Genomic DNA, 20896 nt, shown 5'->3' with positions numbered 1-20896 from the left:
AAAGACCAACCCCCCCCAGCCCCCCTTCTCCCCCGCCGTGCTCCTCACCCCAACACCACCCCTTCCCTCCGCCTCCAAAAATTTTTCCAAATCGCGGGCCAAATCGAAATCCAATCGATCAAATCCCCACCGCGAATCTGTGGTGGCCGTAAGTGAAACCTCAAATCTACCCCGAATTTCAAATCCCGCCCCAACGCGAATTCGATTCAAACTGGCCTCGCTCTCTCCTCCCCTCGTCCAAACCTTCGCCCTCCTCGCCCATGGCGTTTCACGTCGCGTGCCCCATCACATGGTAAAACTCTCTCTCTCCTCTCTCTCTCTAAAACTATTTTTCTCTCTCTAAAGCTATTTTCTCTCTCTCTCTGTGCTGTGCAGCCGGAGGGTGTGCGACTGCGAGCTAGGGTTTGGGGCGGCGGGGAGGGGGAGGGGGGGAGGATTGGCGGAGGCGGCGGCGGCGTTGGAGGGGTTCCTTGCGGATCCATGGCTGCTGAGGCCGGCGGCGGCGGGGGAGGGGGTGGGGGTGGAGGAGGAGGGAGGGGTGGCGACGGTGCAGGTGGAGGTGCCGCCGGTGGAGGCGGCGGAGGAGGGGGAGGAGGAGGCCGGCAGGGCGGCCGTGCTGCGGCAGGCGGCCGCCGCGGAGGACTACGCGCGGAGGCTGGAGGGCGCCGCCGCCGCGGCGTACGGGTCTCAGGTGAGCCCCCGCGGGCCGATCTCTCGCTTGTGGGGTGGGTGGGTTTATTGGAAGAGCTAGGGTTTGGCGCTGCTCCTCGTGGGGGGTGTTAATTTTGGTTTCATTTTTTGGGTTCTGTGGCTTGGGGGGTGTTTGGTTCGCCTAGGAGAGTGTGATTTTGTGCGAAAATTCGTGAGGTTTTGGTGTAGATTCGTGTGGAATTCTGGATTGAGAGGAGGAATCGTGTGCCCCGAGCATGTTCTGGTGATCAAGTTCGCTTCTTTTTGGTTGGAGGTTTATGAGAATCATGTGAGATTTAAGCGATGGGCAATCATTTTTTTTTTTTTGGGGAGGGGGGGGGGGTTATGAAGCAAGCCATCAATATTTGTGCCCGTGTCCAGTGTTTAATTTGGTTTGTGGATCTGGAAATGGGGAGTATGGATCATGGTTAGTTTGTTTTGACCATGTGTAATTTACAAGGTTTATGCCAAATGGATTTTCAGTGCTTCTTACGCTTTGCTTTTTTATTTGGGGTGTAGATACACACGACTATGATGTTGTCAAGTTGGTAGGTTCTTGGGTTTAATGGCTGCACTGATAATTGATCGCCGTTTGTGGTTCCTACTGAACTTTTAGGTATTTTTATAGATGGTTTCCTATGTCTTTTGTAAATGCAAATTTATGGTGTTAATATGCTGTTCCTGGTCATATGGGATTGTCATGTGCAGGGTATGCTTGTGTCAGACGTTGCTTTTAGCCTTTTACACAGCATTGGTGGAAAGAATGTCATATCAACCTTCCATGGAGCTCTGCAATAATATAGCCGTACATGAATATATGATAGAAAAAAGATCATCTTCAAACCTATCAATTAGCGCTTTCACAAGCTTGTCATGCTCATGCTCCGATCTTGCTTTAATTTTTTCATTAACAAGAATAGCTTCTCCCGTGGGATAGACAACTTAATTTATAGATTCGTTTGTTATCTTCTAGTTTGTACTTCTTATCTAGGTATTCATAGGTTTCTAATTATGTTTAGTTCAGCAATAGTTGAGCTATATGTCATCAGGATTATATGTTTACATGGTGTGGTGGTGCCTATTTTATTCCCAATTTTAATCGTCAAACAATACATTAGCATTTAATAAGATTCACTTTTCCAACTTGTTGACAAATAAATGGCACGTACTTTAGTAACATATAAGGTTGCTTAGGTTCTTCCATGAGATTTGCGTTGTATATAGGGGGCTTCTGTATGGTGAACATCCACCAGATAACTAATAGTGAATACCTATTCTCTTCAGTCTTTAGCTCTATACTTCGTCCACTATTACAACCATGAACCATGGGAGCATAACTATGGACATTCTCCAGTTGAGTGATTAGTGTTGCACCAGAATAAGAGTATATTAATTTATTATTGCTCCAGAATAAGAGTGCATTAATATATCTATTAATCTATATGATATTCTAATAGCATAAACTTTTGCAGATGTCTGAAATTATTTGTTGTGCAGATTGATGTCATACTAGTATGGTTCAGTTGGCTTTAGGTTTTGGATTATTGTTCATTTTCATATAGTTGGACTATTGAAACAGATATATATTTTCATCTTCTAATATGGGAAGGTATTCAATATTTTCCAGGAGGAAGGAGATGAAGAGGACTGGGGCCAAGAAGATGTGGGCAATGCTGCTGTCAAGGTTATGTGTCGTATATGCTTTTCGGGAGAAAATGAGGGTAGTACAAAAGCTGCCAAAATGCTTCCATGCAAACTCTGCAACAAAAAGTATCATAGAAGTTGTTTGAAAAACTGGGGGGAACATAGAGGTAATAAAAAATGTCTCATTTTACTACCTCTTTGAATACTTTATTTTATAAGCCTTTGACAAGTTTATGTTCCATCTAGATCTTTTCCATTGGAGCTCATGGGTCTGCCCCTCTTGCCGCAGTTGTGAGGTTAGTTGTCTGTATATTTAAATTGTGTTTCACACCTTTGTATTTTTTTTCTTTGCCTCCAGAAGTACCTTATCCAGTAAAGTTAAGCTTTGTTTCCTGTGGAAACTTCACCTCTTCAAGTTAAAGGGCTGCAAAGTTAGGCCATTTACTGTACTTGAGGGATCTAGTGCCTATACACGTACCAGCTGTTATGGTGGCCATGCATTCATGTTAATGTCGAAGTGCACTCCCCCCATTTCTTCATGTAGATTATCATTTGTTTTTCATGCCATAATTCTACCAGTGTTACTAGACTGGAGTCTTGGATTTGATGTCAATCTGGCCAAGACGTTGGTTTGCGGGGTCACTGGTCCAATCTCTGGGTCATCGGTTGGACCGCTTGTGCCATACAATATTTATCATCCTATATCATACATAGTTCACCATTTGAACCATGAATGGATGGGTGGGAGATCTGGGATTCGAGTCCCAGCATTGCATTCCATTTTTGAAAAATGGAGCCACATGTCCACCATGGATTGAAAAACTGCTGGTTGAACTGGAATTTTGCCGGGTCAATTGCTTAACTGGTCTTGCTGCCTGGACCATCCTGGCTCAGGTGCCTGGAACAGCTGGGCTTGTCCAGGTCTAATAACACTGAATTCTACACTAGCATCTCAAATGTTTTTATACCATAACTACTTGTCATACGTACAGGTATGTCGACGACCTGGTGATCCCAACAAGTTAATGTTCTGTAAAAGGTGTGATGGTGCTTATCACTGCTACTGTCAGCAACCGTCGCACAAGGTACACCTTCATCCCCCCTTTTCTATTGTTTTAATCTATGGCTCATACCTTAGCACTGCACAACATGTAATGTTTCAGAATGTTACCCATGGACCATACTTATGTCCAAAACATACAAGGTGTCACAGTTGTGGATCTGGTGTACCTGGGAGTGGCCATAGCACAAGGTACTGATTCAAACAATTGATCATAATTTTATTTATCTTTTTGGCAAGTCATGATCACCAGTTGTCTAATGCCTTTTCTGCAACATTATGAACGTGGATATACAGGTGGTTTCTGGGTTACACATGCTGTGATGCTTGTGGACGATTATTTGTGAAAGGAAACTACTGTCCAGTTTGCTTGAAGGTAACCCCTTCCGAATTTCTTATTGTTGACATAGTTACGTCTATGATGGCTTCGCCAGTGACATAACTTTGTTTTGGCCTGTGACATTTGTTATTTCCTGTTCAATTTCAGTGATTGTGTATTCCTTTCTCTCTTTCTATGCTCTATAGCTGAATGTCTTTTTGATTGATACTTCATTTCTGTGGCTGAGTCGAGAGTGTATAATTTAAGCTGTAATGTGCCCTTACATTTTATTAACTTCTATTTATATGCTTGTCTGTTCTTTCGGTTCCCTCCTTTCAGGTTTATAGAGATTCTGAAGTGATACCAATGGTTTGTTGTGATGTTTGTGAAAAGTGGGTACATATTGAGTGTGATGGCATCAGGTGTGTATGATTATCGAACCCAATTTATTTTGTTTGAATAGATGCTCTGATATTTTTTCCCTCCATATGTACTGCTTCTTGCCTTAATATGTCAATTCTCTATATGTATGTACCATCTTCTGTCGATTGCCTCACCATCACATCATTTCATGTATTGTGCAGCGAGGAAAAATACCAGCAATTTCAATCGGACCAAAACCTTCAGTACACATGTGGAGCATGCCGTGGCGAATGCTCCCAGGTAAATTTTACTTCTCCCATATTTTCCATTGATATAGAACTGTTGTTTTTCTAACACCCTTTTTTCTTGCAATCTTCAGATTAGGGACACAGAAGATGCTGTTAGGGAGCTTTGGAAGAGGCGGGATGTAGTTGATCATGACCTTATGGCTAGTTTAAGGGCTGCTGCTGCACTGCCTTCTTTGGAAGATGTCTCACCATCTCATCCTAACTCAGATGATGAAAAACTTGGTGCATATGTAATGAAAAATGATGGTAGAAACACACTCAAATTCTCTTTCAAAAGCAACAGTACTAAGCCTGCATTAGATTCATCTGAACAAGAGAAGAATGCTATCAAGAGCTCAGGGTCAAATAAGAAGCATTCCAAGAAGAAAGGGAATCAAAATAATAAAACAGTTAGCGAGCAGGATGAGATATTTTTGGAGAAAAGGAATGAAACTAAATCATTGGGTAGTTTGGGAGATCAAATTGCAGATGTTACTCGTGATAAGAGTTCATTTAAAAATGATGCCGATGCGTTTGTGCTGTCTTCAGCTCAAAGTGCAGAGAAGGCTTTGAAATTACAATCTGCCAAAGCTGCAGCACATAATGCTGATATGATACCCAAAGTCAAGATTAAAGGAACTAAGGTTCCGAGTTTGCATTTCAAGGATGTAGGCGAGGAAAATGCTGCCAAGAGTGACACAGGGAAAGGTACCAAGTTGGTTATTCATATCGGTTCACGACACAAAAGTAGGAGTGGCTCTCCCAAGTCTGAAATGTCCAATTCTCAGAAAGAGCAAGAGCTGGTTTCAATGCATGGTACGCGCCCCTATGTAGTGTAGTAGTTTTGTGTTTACCATTTGGTTTGCCTACTATAATATATATTTGGAATGCACGTATGTTCTATTTTACAAAATTGAGCTGTCATTAAGGTTATTATATGTGTAGGTATAACATTATACTAGCAACTCGGTGACACTTCTATAGTTGTATGGATGTCCTTTTTTACACATAGAGGAATTGCTGCATGCCTTTTTTGTTAGTATCTCTGTTCCATTTATTTGTTGTTTCGGTCATTGACACAGTTTCTATACACCCATTTGGCCATTACATTTCTTATTATATTATTAAAAGCAATGGTACACAAGCATTTCATGAAGAATCGAGTGGTATATTTGTCATATGGAAATTCTAGGCAGCTTCATATATTATCTACTCATTTTAAAAACAAGTTAAAGGTTAATGCTGCCATTCTAAAAACAACACAAATTAAAATAGAATGTTGATTCTGCTTAACACATCCTGATTCTCTACAAAGCCTGATGGTGACCATGTCATCAACAAATATTAGCTGTTTGATCATTTAAGCCTGTGTCTGATCAGGCGCTCCTATCATTTGTCTCGCCATAGTTTAAAGTTGGGGTTTATTCACTTCATATCATTTCTATTTATGAAAACCCAATTTTCCTTTTTATATGTCATCCCTGAAGTGGCAATCACGACATTGGTCAATGTGTGTTTTATGCCTTGCATGTACTAATAGTTTTAATCAGCTTCGCTGTCTATCCTTTATTCTTGTTTATTTTTCTGATTTTTTTTACCATCTTAATGCTCCTGCACTTGGTTCATTGTTTGCTTGTAACCAGTAGCCCATGATTCTTTGTTGATGTTCTTGTTCTAATAAATAAAATACTTAAGCCCTTTAATAATGGTTAACAGTGCAAGATTTCTCAGGTCTAGTTCAGGTTTTGCTCCCTCGATAATTGATCTCATATTGAAGAGTGATAACTTGATATTTGCTATTTCAGGAGGGAAAGTTGATGTGACAAGCCAGTTCAAAAGCTCTAGAAGTGAAATAAAAGAAAAAAGTGTAATGAAGCTAGTTAGAGAGACTGGAGTACAACAAAATAGCCTTCTAGGAGATCTAGGTGCTTCAAAAAAGCATGCAACCGGAAAAAGGAGCAATGCTATAGTTTCTGCAATGGAAAATGCAAGTGAAAGTGGTACCAGAAGCAGATCGTTTGGACAAAAACAATCTGTTAATCATCTGACTGAGAACCAGGGGAATGCTTCATTTTCTGTGAACAACTCTCCTGACAGCTTGAAGCCATCATTGCTCAAGCTTAAATTTAAACGTCCAATTTTTGAGCAGCCAAGCACTCAGTCTTCTCAACCAGAGGAGCCGGGCACCTGGGCTTCACCGCAAGAGGAGTTAAATGTTGCTAAAGGCCAGAGATCAAAGAGGAAGAGACCTTCATTAGACAAGATGGATGGTTCGGAAAGTAAGGCTCCAGCTGCCAAGAGACATGAGCAGAGCACAGGAGAAGAAGCAATGGATGCGAACTGGATCCTGCGCAAGTTGGGCAAGGATGCGATTGGGAAGAGGATTGAGGTCCAGCTAGCTTCTGATGGCAAATGGTGAGCTCTTTATCCTGAATTTATGATACCACTTTGTTATTACACTGTAATGTCAAGTATATCAACACTTTTATTCTCATTAAGTAATTGTTATCCTTCTAGTCAGCTAATGAACTAAAATGGCATGTATTGGCCCCTGAACTCATTAAGTAATTCTTAGCCGTCTACTCAGCTCACGAACTATTATTTGGTATTTTTCCTTGTACATTTTTTTGGTCCATTGGCACTAACACAATTAGTCTGTGTTCATTGTAATCTTCCCGAATAACCTTCCTTTTTTTTATCCATGCATTTTATTTATTGTTAAAGGCTAATTCATTGATGGACTTAGTTAACTTTCATGGCATCAAGACTTTATGAATATGACTGCAGGAAATTGATGACTAAAATATTCCTTTTTTGGCAGGCATCAGGGGGTAGTCTCGAATGTAATCAATGGCACTTTGTGCCTTCAGTTAGATAATGGTAGGTCTGAGAACATAGAGCTGGGAAAGCGGGCAATCCGCTTGATAGCACAAAGGTCAAAGAGCGGAAAGCGATGAACCCATTTTGCGCCTGCCTCCCTGTTCTTGCTCTCAGTCAACTTCCTGCCACCAGGGTAGTAAGCAGACCTCTCCAGGCTCCAGCATTTGGATCGTCGCAGTCTCTGATTCATGGGAGATTGGGAGGTCTGAAGGTCTGCCGTTCTTGCTGCCTTAAGCTGACTGGATGAGACGTAGAAATGCAACATCATCCGTTGCGCGGTGTCTCACTAGCCTAGCATGTAACAGACTAGTTTTTTTTTTTGTCCTGCTGCATGAAGCGCATTGGCTTCATTTTGACTTCTGGTAGTGTAGGAACAAACAACTGGGAAGGCTTTTTAGGGGCCACCCTGGATGTAGAAGAAATGCCTGATGATGGCCATGTACATGTAGCTGTAGCTGCTGAATGAGTTCTTTTTTTTAACCAGTTTACCCAGAATTCCCTGTGATGTGTGGTGTGTTAGCTCATCATCTGTTTGTATGTTTGGGATACTGATGCTACGGCACACTGAGTAGTAACATTTTGCTCCTCTGCAGAAGAGGATCCGTGCATGTGCAGTAAGAATGTAAGATCCTTACACAGCAAGGGTTCAGGGGTTCATCAGCAATCAAATATTATTAGAGGTGCTTAAGAACCTGAACGGTTTTCTCTACAGAAATGTGGATGCAAATGTGCTTTAAAGTGATGACACCTGAGATGTGTCGGCAAATTGATATAAAAATCTTCATTTCTGTTCTGTCTAAAAAATGAGCCTATCTTTCTCATTTTGGAGCGACTGTGAACAAATGTCATCTACATGCTGCATGACCTTGCCTTTGTTTATAGCAGCATGCATTTCACAATATTTCATGCCACTGAATACATAAACACAGAAAACAAACTAGAGACACAAATTATTACTCATGTATGCAGCAAATTATGATTGAATGAGAGCAGAGCTATGAATTATACTCCCTCCGTTTCGAAATGTTTGACGCCGTTGACTTTATTAAACGTGTTTGACCGTTCGTCTTATTTAAAAAATTTAAGTAATTAATAATTCTTTTCTTATCATTTGATTCATTGTTAAATATATTTTTATGTAGGTATATAATTTTACATATTTTACAAAAGTTTTTGAATAAGACGAACGGTCAAACATGTGCTAAAAAGTCAACGGTGTCAAACATTTCGAAACGGAGGGAGTATATAATAATAATCAAACACCATTCTTTTCATGAATTATATAATGAGATCAGAGCTATTGAACACAAGATAGCTTGATGAAAACATCTACACAGGCATATTTTCATGGCAGATGTGTCACCACTTTTTTTTGGATTTAACAGAAGTGTCACCGTTCACCGCTCAGACACTCACCACTATGGATTGCCAGGATCATAAGAAATTATCACAAGAAATTAAGGAGCTTTTCCACTACAAGCTTCATGTTGGGTCTTCTGCTCCTCTCCTCCTCGACGCAGGCGACGGCGAGCTCCACCATTGCCGCCGCTTGCAACCGGCAGAAGTTGCCGTCCAGCCTCGGGTCGACAAACCCCGGGAGCCATGAACGATCTTCGCCTCTCAACCTCTCTTTCAGCACCGCGACAGTTGTCCTGAAAACCATCTCCACCTCCTCTTCTTCTCCGTCGACGACGGTCCAATCCGACACCCGGAGCCCCCTCACAATCTCCAGGAGCACCACGCCGAAGCTGTACACATCGACCTTGCCCGTGATGGGGAGATTGGACGCCCACTCCGGCGCAATGTAGCCCCTGGTCCCCTGTACGCGCGACAGCATCTGCACATCCTTCCCTCTGTTGAGGAGCTTGGCGAGCCCAAAGTCCGCCAGCCTGGGCTCCAGCTCCTCGTCGAGGAGGATGTTCTCCGGCTTCACGTCGCAGTGGATCACCCACTCCAGGCACTCATGGTGAAGGTAGGCCAGCCCTCTCGCCACGCCGAGCGCAACACGGAGCCTCTGCTCCCACCGGAGCCTTGCTCCGGTGGTGCTCGCCGTGTCGAACAGCAGCTTGGCCAGTGACCCGTTCTCGACGTACTCGAAGACGAGGAGCTTGTGCCCGCACTCCGAGCAGAATCCCCACATCCTGACGAGATTCATGTGGTAGATCCTACCGATGACGCTCAGCTCGGACTGGAAATCCAGCTCCCCCTGCACCATGTCTTGTAGCTTCTTCACTGCTATCTTCTTCCCATCATCCAAGATACCCTCGTAAACGACCCCGGAACCGCCTCTTCCAATCTCATGCTTGAACTTTGCGGTGGCAGCTACCAGCTCCTTCAAGGTGAACTTCCTGAAATGGTCGCGAATCAGAGCAAACCCGTCATTTCTCGAGATAGAGTCCTGTTTCCTCTTGCGCAGAAAACACCAGGCGAGCGGGAATAGAATGGCTTCAACTGCAAAAATAGATCCAATAGGCATGTACAAGTAGTTCCATTGGAAGGCCTTGGTATCAGCAGATGTAGAAAAACCCCTGCCCTGACAAGAAAGATACGGACCGTGTGGTTTATAATCGATACTGTTCTGCACAGCCGCATCAGCAGTAAGTTTCATGCATGTTATTGAGATCTCGGAGGGAGTAAATCCCCCAGTGTAGAGTGAACTCTTCAGTGTACATCCTCCCAAACCGTACTGGTAAGAAAAAGCTTCGCAATGCAGATCATCCAAACAACTTTTCCTGCAAACATCGAATGCTGTTGATGCTGTGTAATTGGAGTTATAACCCCAAACACTCATCTTCTCAATTTCCACAAAATACGCCTGTGCCACCTTGTCGCAACTGATATTGAAAGTGGGCTTGCAACCTTTACTCAAATCAGATACATCTGCAAACACAAACCCTGGAGGACAAGCACAAATGGGATTCATTAGATTCCTACATATACCATTGTTTCCACACACTCCATGCACTTGACAAGAATCTGCAAGAGCAATCCATGAAATCTTCCAATGGCCATCAGCCTCAAGCAAGCTATAGAGCCGAAGATTGCCATCGTGGTCAAGAGTCAGCCTCCGTAAAACTCCATAACCTAGATCAGATGCACAATACCTGATATGGTTGCCTGCAGAGATGCAACCAAGCATATCAAGACCTTGAGGTTGGTCTCCACTAAATGGTGTCGCATTTATATTTCTTGGCCAGTACTTGCTATGGCCTTCCGGTGTATCATATGTGAGAGCAAGACTACCATTATTATCAACAGAAAGCATGTACTTTCCTGATACCAGCTTCAAATTAGCAGCGATTGGCTGGGTCGGCAGAAGAGTGTCAGTAGGTGAATCAAAGCTCTGCCATATGCGGCTGCCGTCATGACCCAACAGGACGAGGTTGCCCGTGTCAAGAAGTTTTGCGCTACGCACTTGGCCAGAGGTTGTGCCCGTACTCCAAACTAACCTGCTGTTGAAGTCCAGCAGCACCATGTTGCCATCCCTCAGCTCAATCCTTGATCCTCTGCCATTCACTGGCACATCTCGATCGGCTGTCCAGACAACTGTTTTACCAATCGATTGGTTTACCCAGACAGCAAAGATGAAAGCATTGGCACCGACCTCGTAAAAGCCGCACGAAAACAATCCGTTGGGGGAGACCAACATGTTAGAGTTGTCCTCCACGGGGATGGAAGATCCAGGAGAAAGAATGTCCTGAGGAACGGATGCAACAAGCAAAGGGATGCTAAGCAAGAAGATGACAGACAAAGTGATGAACCTGCAGAAAGGAAGATGCCTCATGTTGCTGAACTTGCTTCTGCCCCGGGCCAAGATAACTTGCATTGCACAAGGCTCAACAGAGTGTTGTGTATTTGAGGCTTTTGGACCATGCAATGCACTATTTAAAAAAAATGATTGGTGGAACATTTGGTGTTCCATGGCTTGTGGTCAAGTCTTTAGTAAGCTAAAGTAGTGCTAAACAGCCAAATGACAAACAATGCAAGTGGACTTATGTCTTATACAGACCTCCAGTCAATGAAACTGACTTTCCCATCGATCAGCCTTTGCATCTGTCCCTTTCTCTCCTGTTCCTAATTCGCTATCACAGTCCATCTGATCTGCAGGTGATAAGGGTGACTTTATTCACATCTTTACACGGAATGTACCGAAGTTCCTTATAGGTGATGAACCTGCAAGAAGGAAGATGCCTCATGTTGCTGAACTTGCTTCTGTCCCGAGCCAAGATAACTTGGGTTGCACAAGGCTCAACAGAGTGTTGTGTATTTGAGCCAAGCAATGCACTATTCGAAAACTAATTGGTGGAAGACATGGTCTTCCATGATTCACAGTCAAGTCTTCAGTAAGCTAAACAGCCAGTTAACCAATCAATGAACGTGGACTTGGGCAGACCTCGCAATCAGTGAAATTGTCCCTATCTCTCCTGTCCATTTCGTACAGCCCATCTGATCTGCAGGCAATAGATAAGGGTGACTTTATTCACATCTTCACAGGAAATGCACTGAAGTTTCTTGTGGGGGTGTTTTTCAAGTTGGAATGGTTACATGTTAGCAACTCAGAAGAATAAATTGACGAAGAGAACAAACCTGCTTAACAGACAAACATTAAAGATTGATGGCTAACATACAGAACGAAAGGTTGGAAGTGGACAGCGATATCTGCATGCTATTGTTGAATAAATCGTTTAGAGCATAAATCTGCATTACTGCACTAGATGGTCCATCACTCCATCCCCTATATTTGTAGAAAACGAATGCTAGAATGAGTGAGATATTAGCAAAAGAAACATACTAAAATGCCACCCAACAAAAAAAAAAGAAACCGTGCTCAAGTTTACAATAAAGAAGTGCTAGTAGTAATATACTAATATCACATTCTTGCATCTCATGTCACTCATTATTGACTAAAAATGTGTTAATAGTTACACTAATACTCATCACATGATCACATCTACTGCAAGACCAGATCTTGCATCCTTTGACCGTTTGCCAACTACTGTTCAGCCCTCCATCATTAGCAAAAGGGGTTTTTTTTTCTACAAAACGACACACAATCAGCTGAAACTTCAGTTTCTTAGCTTCTATTTGTCTGTAATTAAGCAGCAACTTTGCTTGATCTGTTCGTTATTTTCACCCCAGACTGGGCAAAAAGGACCGGAAAGAAGGACTAACTCACGGATCTCGCGAAGACGTTGAAGGGCTCTCGAATCTCCCAAGAAAGCATCCCCGGATGGTAAGCTAGCGCCAGATGCCCAGATCCAAGACCCTTCAACCTGCAGAATCCAAACCACCAAACAAACCAGAAATGGCAGCTCGGACAGCGCAGCATCTTGGCAAACCCTGCGGCGAACGAAGCTTCTCCAGCCCACGGCGCCCAGCTTCGGGACGGCCGGTGAGACAGAGAGAGAGAGGGGGGGTCAAAGAGGGGAGAGGAGAGAAGCAGTAGACACTAGACAGTAACCACCGTTTTGTTTTTACAAATTGGTTCTTTTCAAAAACTTATTTCGAAAATAGACCATGTTAAATTAGTTCTTCTCGCAAATCTGCATGCTGGCTTTGGAATGAGCATAGATATAGGTATAGACTAGAGATTCTCTTTTTCATTGGGCCAAGTTAAAATGCCTAATCGTCTCGACCGATCTTTTATGAACTATATTATAGATACAAATGTACATACACTTTGCTCAAAAAGTTATTACATATGCAAGTTAATTGTTAAAAATGATAAAGTAACATAATATAAGAGACCATGCTGCTTGCTAGTGGGCTTTTATAAGTGTGTTAGAGACTGATAGTGCGGAAGATTGATTGTTGGTGCTCAAATGGACAGATATGCACAGTGACCAGTCCTACATGTGATTGTCTACTAGACTACCAGTTATAATCATGGAAGGTGGTTTTATGGCAAGATTGATGGTGCGAGGAGAGGGTATTGAGTTTGTTGATAGGGTCTGTAGATTAAAAGACATGGGAGATTATATTATAGTATTGAATTACTGATTTTACTAAAAGTAGACATTACACATGTACAGAGCAAGTTGCATCATATTCAATTACCTATCATCAAGGTGGAAATATGCTGGAAACTCAACATGAAGAAAAGGCTCGAAGTACCAGTACTTGTGCTCGATACATCGAGTGACCTCAAGAGTGGATTTCTCTACCGCCTCGATGTATCTAAAGGTCACGCCCACAATCTTGCAACTCATATCAATGGCAACAATCCATGTATCATCATAATGGTAGCCCCTATCTTTCTCCCCTTTCTGTTTCAACACAAAGTAAACAATGCTAGCCATATCCAAGCTTAGCAAAGGGTACCGCAAGGTATTGCATGTTGCAGGGGAGTGTTTTTTAAACTCATAAACCCCAGATCTCATCAGGTCTGATCTTGTTTTCTTCCACCCAGGTCATCCTCCCATCACCTTCTCCCATCCTCAAGATCCAACAACTCACTGTGAAACCAAAGGAGGGTGCAAGCTCTTCATTGACCTGGCCATCATCACGAACAATGCATAAAAATTTCATGGTTGTTAGTTACACCAACGTTCTGGTATACATCTGACCATGCTCTGCCATGGTAAAAGCGATCAAGGCCAGGGATCTTGCAAAGGAATTCAAGGTATAGTAGTTTTGGGTTGTCGTCGAATGCGTCACAGAATAGGACACCATTGCAGTAATCAACAAAGCACAGGTAGTTCCCAAAGGCTATGACCGTGTCAGTATCCCAGTTCCAGGTGAGCTTGTCCACATCCAGATTGCCTCCGCCCACGGGGAAGATTGGTGGCCACTTTAACTCCCACCACTCGCTGCGCCAGACACAGAGCTTAGGCTGTTCAGACCTAATCATTTCAAGTTCAACTATGGCGAGCTCCTGCCTCAACTCATTGCTGCGGCGCAGGATGCCCAAGTCCAGGCAATCTAGCTTGCGCATGTTTTGCTCTGTGAGGCGGCAGCCCTAGCCTCGAGGTCGGCAAAGGTGCCGGCGAGAGGGGGCAGCCGATACAACGATGGTCGGTGGTAGCCGCCTCTTCGGTAGAGGAAGTAGTTGAGCATCATGGAGCCGGAGGTGGTGGTGAGGTAGCCCATCTGGAGGAGCATGACGTTGTGGTGCCTGCAATGACGCATACCCAATCGTAATCCCCTATGCCGGCGGGCCACTCCATGTGGATCTTGGACGGCCACGGCGATACATGGAGGCGGAAGCAGACGCAGACGGCGTGGCCCCTGGAGTTGGTGCCGCGCGCCGTGGTCGGGTCGTCGCAAGGGAAGGAGTCGTCCTCCCTGCAGAACACGGAGCGATCGAGCATCTCCCAGTCAGGGAAGGTGGAAGAGGAGGAGGAGAAAGAGGAGGTCTCTATGGCGACCTCGCCGGCAACGGCCACTAGCTGTGGGAATGAAAGGGAATATGAAGCGCAACTTGAACTAAATAGGGGTTCTAATCAGTTTTCCCCGTTACTACTTCCTTTCCCTTGGAGAGAAGAGAATGGGGGCATATTCGTCACCTTTAAGATGTGACAATTAAAAATTTGTCACTCGTAGTTTATAACATGTAGGTCTAGTGGAAACACCAGAGAGCGCAGAGAACTTGGCAATGACTTGAATAGGTTTATATGACCATCTTTCCCTAAAACCGAGGATAGATGACTAGTATAGGTTTATATGATTAAGAATTTCAGGATGACGACGCCTCCTACACCATCCTTCCTCTCTCTTCCTTTCCCCTCGTAGTTTCATTAACATCTGTGTTGTTTATGTTTAGACTTAATCTTTTCAAAATAATGGAATTTATTATGGCATTTACTTCAGAAAAGCTATAGCCCGTTATTATATATAGAGTTTGCACGACAAATAACTGTGAATTACAAAATTACAATTTGATTAAAAACAACAAAATCAGAATAAAGTATTTGTAGGTACCAAAATTTTACCTTAAGGTACTAAATTTTACAATAAACGGTAGAATAGTACATTTTATTAAACATTAAAATTTCACAATAGTAACCTTCTGTTACCTTCTTAGAAACGGTAAAATCACCCTTCAAAAATAGTACATTTGCTTCACTCAACAACAAAAACTACAATTTACAAGGAACCATGTCTTTCAAAGCTTCCCCTCCTCCTGGTTCATCTCGACCACTTTCCTCCTCTTGCTCGGCGTCCACTCATAACGAACACTAAAACCAGAGCGATGATATTCTGGGCCAGAATATGACCATCTCCCCCTAAAACCGAGGATTCCAAGATCCAAATCCTTGGCGTCTTCATATTGCTTGTAGATTGTTACGGTCATCCTCTCCAGCACCGGCGCACTTGCTAGTAGCAGATGCATGAGACGTATCTGGTCCTTGCAAGGTAGGAAGCTACTGATCTCCACAATTCGAAGGCACTCAAGAGAGATCGTTTCCTTCTCCCAACCCTCTGGTTGGTCACAGATACACATAGAATTCACACACTGATTACGTCCCTGCAAATTAGATCAGCACTAATCTAGGTCAGAATGTCAGATAATAGTTTCATCAACATTTGCGTGTTGACTTAATAGTTGCCAGTAACATAAATTTGGATGGAATGGAGATAGCTTTTAATGCTGTTAAAATTGTACCAAAATAAAAAAAAATCGATGCAAACAAGAACTTTGATGCTATAATACCAATTTTGGGTTTAGAAATTCCAAGCGAATTATACCTGGTCGCTGATATTAATAGAGAGACATTCAGCTTTGCAACACTTTGCAATGAGCTTGGCTAGGCTGGCCCCAGCTCTATGTGGACTCATTGATGCCTCCACATTTATTCTTAAGTCGGTAACGTTGAGAAGTTCTGGTATATCTTTCATTATATCTTCATGATCTATGATCAGCTGAAAAAAAAATGATCACAACTATTAGATATTCCTAGCTATAAGTTCAATGCAATGGTAAATGTTGTAAACCACAAAAGCATAGCAGTAATTTGTCCACTACTTATGGTTTACTAAGTATGAATTAATATAAAAAAGGACAAGTTTCTCCTGTGTCGATTTCCTTTTCATTTTAAGAAATCGAGTTTGATATGCAAGTTTTAAAGGAAAATAGAATACATCGGAAACCTCCTACGCTAATTTTCTGATAATATTTAAATTAGAGGAGTGCATTTATTTCAGAATGGAGAGAGTACACATGGTAGAGTATAGTACTTGCATGTTATACAATTTGGGCAAAGGTATATATGTACAAGGTTCTGAAATTCTATAGCAATATTTTATTGGCCTAGACAAAGTATTGAGTTAACATGAACTTCATGAAACCTGATCTGAATTTCAGCGAAAATTGGATGTTGAGTGAAGTTCCACCAGAATTTGAATTTGGACGAACATTGACATAAATTCGAATTCTTTGATTTTTATTGGGTTGAGTTGGTTCTAATTTCACCCCCCCCACAAGGACAAATCTCGCCCGAAATTTTCGTTTTCTTTTTGATTTTTTTGTGAATTAGGTCAAATTTTATTCAAATTTATTCAAAATTCGTTAAAATTTGAAATAATTTCGGCCTAGAAATACCGAAATTCCGGTGATTTTGGTTGTTTCGGGGGGCCCGGCGACAAAAACAGGCATGTCAAGAATTCAAACCCTGAGAGCAGTAGAGGCTGTAGAGCACCTTACCTTGCCCACTGGCACTGTCAGTTCGACGTCGAGCCGATCGGCGGCGGCGGCGCATTGCCGCAGAAACCACGCGGCCACCGCGTTGTTGGTGCCGCCATGGACGGCGTGCGACGCGAGGCGGAGCTCCTCGACGCGGCCGCCGTTGAACCGCAGGTTGGTCTCGCCGCCGGGGTCGCTGTACCTGTACGTCAGCGCGTCCAGCCTCGGCGCGGCGATCCTCGTCGTCGCCTCCGGCTCCGGGCCGAAGTAGAGGCGCGTCTCCTCGACGGCGAACGACCGGAGGCCCGGCGCGTCCACCTGCAGGCACCACGTGCCGGTGAGGTGGCGGAGGTGGAGCTCCTCGAGCGTCGCGGCGGCGTCGAGGCGCAGCGTGGGCAGGCCGCCGACGTGGCTGAGCCGCAGCCGCCGCAGCCGGGGGCAGCACGACGACGAGAGGAGGTTGCAGAGGCGGAGGTCGTCGCCCCGGGCGCCGACGTCGAGGCGCGCGTGGCTGAGGTGGACGTCGGTGAGAGCCGGGAACGCGGCGGCGCGCGCGGCGGCGATGGCCGGGGGGACCGCGAGGTCCGCGCCGCCGAGCGCGAGGCGCATCGCCGTGAACCTAGCCGAGCGCGGGAGCTCGGCGTGGGGGAGGAGCCTCCGGCTCCGCCCGAACATGTCCAGCTCGAATGGCAGCTCGAGCGTGAACGCCCCCGTGACGCGGCGCTCGGCGAAGCGGAGCCACGCGGCGACGCGCGCCGGCGTGATGATGTCGTCCGCGGCGGCGCGGTCGTGCGGGAAGGAGATCTCCAGGTCCTTCACGTCGGCGTCGGCGCCGCCGCCGGCGTCGCGCCGCGCGAGGACGGATTCGACGGCCGGGACGAGCCGGCGTGCGGCGGCGACGTCGGCGTCGGACAGCGGCCCGACGGCGAACCGGAGCGCCGGGGAGAGCGCCCAGAGGTGGCGCCACCGCGTCGACAGCACGGATGTCCGCGCCACGTCACTCGCCGCCGGCAAGAAGCCGAGGATGAGCAGGAGCACGTCGTCGCTGAGGCCGCTGATCAGATCGACGGCGGCCACCGCCGGCGAAGTCATCGCCCCGTTCATCTTCTTGGAGTCCATGGAGACCAACGTACTCGGAAGCTTATATATTTGACCTCATTACTCTTATATACACATAGCTTGGTTTTTAGTTACCGATTTGGATTCGGTTTTGAATTCTAATGCAATTCGTATTGTGTCTCATGTAGTCATGTACACAACGATCGATTCCGTGACAGTGACAGGGGTTTTCCATTCCGGATAAATTTCGAAACAAACTTTTTGAAATTTAACACATTTATACTGAGTTTGAATAAATTATGACCAAATTCACAAATATTTTAAGAAATTCAAAAATTTTGCTCGAAATACTTGCTTGCCGGAGGGGCGCGAAATTCTCGAAATTTCAAAAATTTCCAACTGAAAATTTCATCCCTGCACCGTGAACGACAACGTCCGCTTCAGGAACCTCTGGACTGGAGCGCCGACGACTTGATGAGTTCTGCACATGCAGCAGCGGCAGCATGGATATTTGCAGGGTACTTTCGGATATACGAGAAGACACACATGCAGCAGCAGAAATCATTATCTTATAGAATGGATAATCCTATAGAGTTTTTGAGAAAACTTAGAAAAAACTCTAACCTCTCATGAAATTTTCTTTGAGTCTATCTTTTTCATCCGATTGTTATGTTTTTTTTCCAATTAAACGGCAATTCCTATATTTTTCCTATGTTTTGCAATACTCTGTTTGGCAGCTGAAATTCCTATCGTAATCATGTGTTTTCATATTCCTTTATTTTTTTTTCATTCCTACGATCTAAAGGAGCCCTTTGGAAAATGCAAATGATATTCTTTCCAAGCCTCCTTTAAAAAAAATCCAGAAATTCAGAATATTCTAAAATTCACTAGTGGTTTCTTCTTCTATTAATGTGTATCTGACAAAAAGGAAATCACTAGTGGAACTGGATCCTTGTGTCACTCACTACTAGCCGATTCCCCTGCCGACCGTCCCTGCACCGTCATCATTGATCCATTTGCCAAGGACGTCGCCACCGAGGCCCTCGGTGGCAAATTTGTCGGTCCTAAGGTCAACTATCACCAGATCTAGCGGTATAGTGGCCGGCCCACCACCGATGTTCCCATCCTGAGGCCGGTCCTAAACGCCCCCATCCCCTTTCGTTTGACCCTGTCCGTCGCCACCACCTTGGCATAGGGGACCGAGGTCCCGCCACCTAGAGCTATAGACCTACACCCCTTGCCTTTGCCGGCCTTTGCCCTAGACTCACAGATGGTCTGTAGCCAGGTGAACTAGGTGTATTTTTCTAGGTGAGGTGTTTAGTTTTATGCCGACTGTAAAAGTAAAAGAGGGGTGTAAAAATGGTTTTTTAGTAGTGAGATCAAATTGTGCACACATCCTTACTGTTTTTCTTCTTGTTAATTGTTGATACAAGTATTATTGAGTTGGAACATCTCCTATTGTATATCATCATATATCTCGTTCTTTTGATTAGTTTGGTCTCGGTGTTTAATTTTAGGAGAAATTATACCTCAATTAAAGGGAGCTAGGATTAACAGCTTAGTTATCATTTTGATGAATCTAATTACTCAACTCCAAAGATACTATACACTCCTTCCATAAGAAAACGCTTTGCAATAATCAGTAATTATAACATATAATTTCTAAGAAGTAATACCTTCCTCTCCCCATTGTTGTCATCAATTAATCAGAGGCGGAGCTTGTCGCCTTGGGTGTCACTTTGATTCACCCAACACCCACTCTCATCACCAGCAACTCCATCTCCTTCTCTTCGTGGCGAAGCAGAGGAGTCCACTGCAGAAGAAGAGGAATGTAAACAAGTTTGTCTGTAAAGATCATGTTGTTTCTATAGTAAGCCACAAGTTTCTACAAACAGCAGCTAGTAAAGCTAATTTCACCCTAACATTTTTTATGCCAACTCTAGTTACCAGTTACCACCAGCCTAAAGAAATCTTCAGAACTCCTCGGGATGTTGTTCTAACTCAAAGCATCTCTACAGAATCTCTACAGATACACCAGACAAAAGTAGCAATGCGGCAGTTAAAAGAGAATCTGATTAGAAGTTTCCAAAGATGACCCACATAGTTGACAGAATTCAGACCCTTCCCACACTTTCTTTTTGAGCTGTTCAGCAGATTGAATCTTATCCCTTTTTCCTAGCCAAATAAAATGTTTAATTTTCATTGGGCAGGAGGCCTCCCAAAATAAACTCATGTCCAAGTGTCTCGTATCCCTCTAAAAGTCAAAGCTCTATACAAGGATTGGGAATTAAATCTCTTGTTTCTCTCCAAACCCCAAATTAAGATGTCAGGTTCTTGAGATGAGGGAGTTTTTCTATGATCAACCTGATTTCTTCACATTCTTCCACCTCTTGTGGCCCAAAAGACCTTCTAAAAGATAAAGCCCTACTGCCTTTTGTTAACACCTCAGCCATAATTATCTCTTGCTGGTTATTAATCTGAAAGAGCAAGAGAAATTTGGTCTTAAGAGGGCAGTTCCATCTAGTGTTTTTAATAGCAGGCTAAGACATTTAGCGGTTGGTCTTCTCAGACAACTATAACGGTTAAATTGTTCTCCATGAGAGCAAATAGCTAGATCCATTCTCAAATAGCTATAGCCAGAGATAGCAGCAGCTATAGTAGTAGATTTAAAACCATGGTTCCATCTCACCTAATGTCACTCCGAGTCCATTCTTAGCCACCTCGTGGTATTTAGGATCACTCTCCAAAATTGTGATACCCCACTCTCCCTGCATAGAAAGACAACACCATCTTGTAGGTATTATTTTCCTGAAAAGTTCAATACACAAACTCTTATCAGCTAATTTCACTTTTACAATCCATTTAGCAAGCAAAGTAGTGTTCATCTTCCTAGTTTTTGTAAAACCCAGTCCTCCAAATTCTTTGGAAAAAGTAATGTCAAACCATCTCATCATGTAGTACTTACCTCTCAA

At 43.9% G+C, this 20896-nt stretch overlaps 3 protein-coding genes across 8 annotated transcripts; 1 reads left to right on the top strand and 2 right to left on the bottom strand.

Annotated features, from left to right (window-relative positions):
• Window positions 1-57: 57 nt before the first annotated feature.
• Window positions 58-7851, top strand: LOC4352386 (uncharacterized). Of its 2 annotated transcripts, XM_015765057.3 has the most exons (12): window positions 58-292; window positions 376-691; window positions 2318-2501; window positions 2581-2630; window positions 3327-3419; window positions 3498-3586; window positions 3692-3770; window positions 4053-4135; window positions 4298-4376; window positions 4456-5179; window positions 6169-6778; window positions 7185-7851. In XM_015765057.3, exons 1-12 carry the CDS (start codon window positions 261-263, stop codon window positions 7318-7320), a joined length of 2475 nt encoding a protein of 824 aa, XP_015620543.1. In that variant the 5' UTR covers window positions 58-260; the 3' UTR covers window positions 7321-7851. The 2 variants fall into 2 exon arrangements, with proteins under 2 accessions (XP_015620543.1, XP_025877985.1); XM_026022200.2 differs by lacking the exons at window positions 58-292; window positions 376-691 and adding an exon at window positions 1140-1238.
• Window positions 7852-8489: 638 nt separating this feature from the next.
• LOC4352385 (putative receptor protein kinase ZmPK1) lies at window positions 8490-12662 on the bottom strand. Of its 5 annotated transcripts, none has more exons than XM_066306599.1 (3): window positions 12416-12662; window positions 11831-11978; window positions 8490-11694 (listed from the first exon to the last, which is right to left on the bottom strand). In XM_066306599.1, exon 3 carries the CDS (start codon window positions 11163-11165, stop codon window positions 8691-8693), a length of 2475 nt encoding a protein of 824 aa, XP_066162696.1. In that variant the 5' UTR covers window positions 11166-11694; window positions 11831-11978; window positions 12416-12662; the 3' UTR covers window positions 8490-8690. The 5 variants fall into 5 exon arrangements, with proteins under 5 accessions (XP_066162696.1, XP_015618250.1, XP_015618251.1 ...); XM_015762764.3 differs by having other exon boundaries at window positions 12420-12662; XM_015762765.3 differs by lacking the exon at window positions 11831-11978.
• Window positions 12663-15347: 2685 nt separating this feature from the next.
• Window positions 15348-17984, bottom strand: LOC107275547 (putative F-box/FBD/LRR-repeat protein At4g03220). The gene is made up of 4 exons (XM_066306217.1): window positions 17539-17984; window positions 16887-17484; window positions 15932-16105; window positions 15348-15710 (listed from the first exon to the last, which is right to left on the bottom strand). Exons 1-4 carry the CDS (start codon window positions 17982-17984, stop codon window positions 15348-15350), a joined length of 1581 nt encoding a protein of 526 aa, XP_066162314.1.
• Between the last annotated feature and the right edge of the window lie 2912 nt (window positions 17985-20896).

This window comes from Oryza sativa, chromosome 12 (genome assembly GCF_034140825.1).
Source record: "Oryza sativa Japonica Group chromosome 12, ASM3414082v1".
Classification (NCBI taxonomy): Eukaryota; Viridiplantae; Streptophyta; class Magnoliopsida; order Poales; family Poaceae; genus Oryza; species Oryza sativa.
The sequence above is the reverse complement of the archived record's forward strand: the minus strand, read 5'-3'. Positions and strand labels throughout refer to the sequence as shown.

What these genes read in the sequence shown, in the direction of transcription:
- LOC4352386 (XM_015765057.3), top strand. Translation starts at nt 261, where the DNA reads ATGGCGTTTCACGTCGCGTGCCCCATCACATG. An exon ending in ATTGAGTGTGATGGCATCAG is followed by an intron (nt 4,136 to 4,297) that starts GTGTGTATGATT and finishes TGTATTGTGCAG; the next exon opens with CGAGGAAAAATACCAGCAAT. An exon ending in AGAGCTGGTTTCAATGCATG is followed by an intron (nt 5,180 to 6,168) that starts GTACGCGCCCCT and finishes TTGCTATTTCAG; the next exon opens with GAGGGAAAGTTGATGTGACA.
- LOC4352385 (XM_066306599.1), bottom strand. Translation starts at nt 11,165, where the DNA reads ATGGAACACCAAATGTTCCACCAATCATTTTTTTTAAATAGTGCATTG.
- LOC107275547 (XM_066306217.1), bottom strand. Translation starts at nt 17,984, where the DNA reads ATGGACTCCAAGAAGATGAACGGGGCGATGACTTCGCCGGCGGTGGCC. An exon ending in TGACAGTGCCAGTGGGCAAG is followed by an intron (nt 16,106 to 16,886) that starts GTAAGGTGCTCT and finishes TTTTTTTTTCAG; the next exon opens with CTGATCATAGATCATGAAGA. An exon ending in CTATTAATATCAGCGACCAG is followed by an intron (nt 15,711 to 15,931) that starts GTATAATTCGCT and finishes TCTAATTTGCAG; the next exon opens with GGACGTAATCAGTGTGTGAA.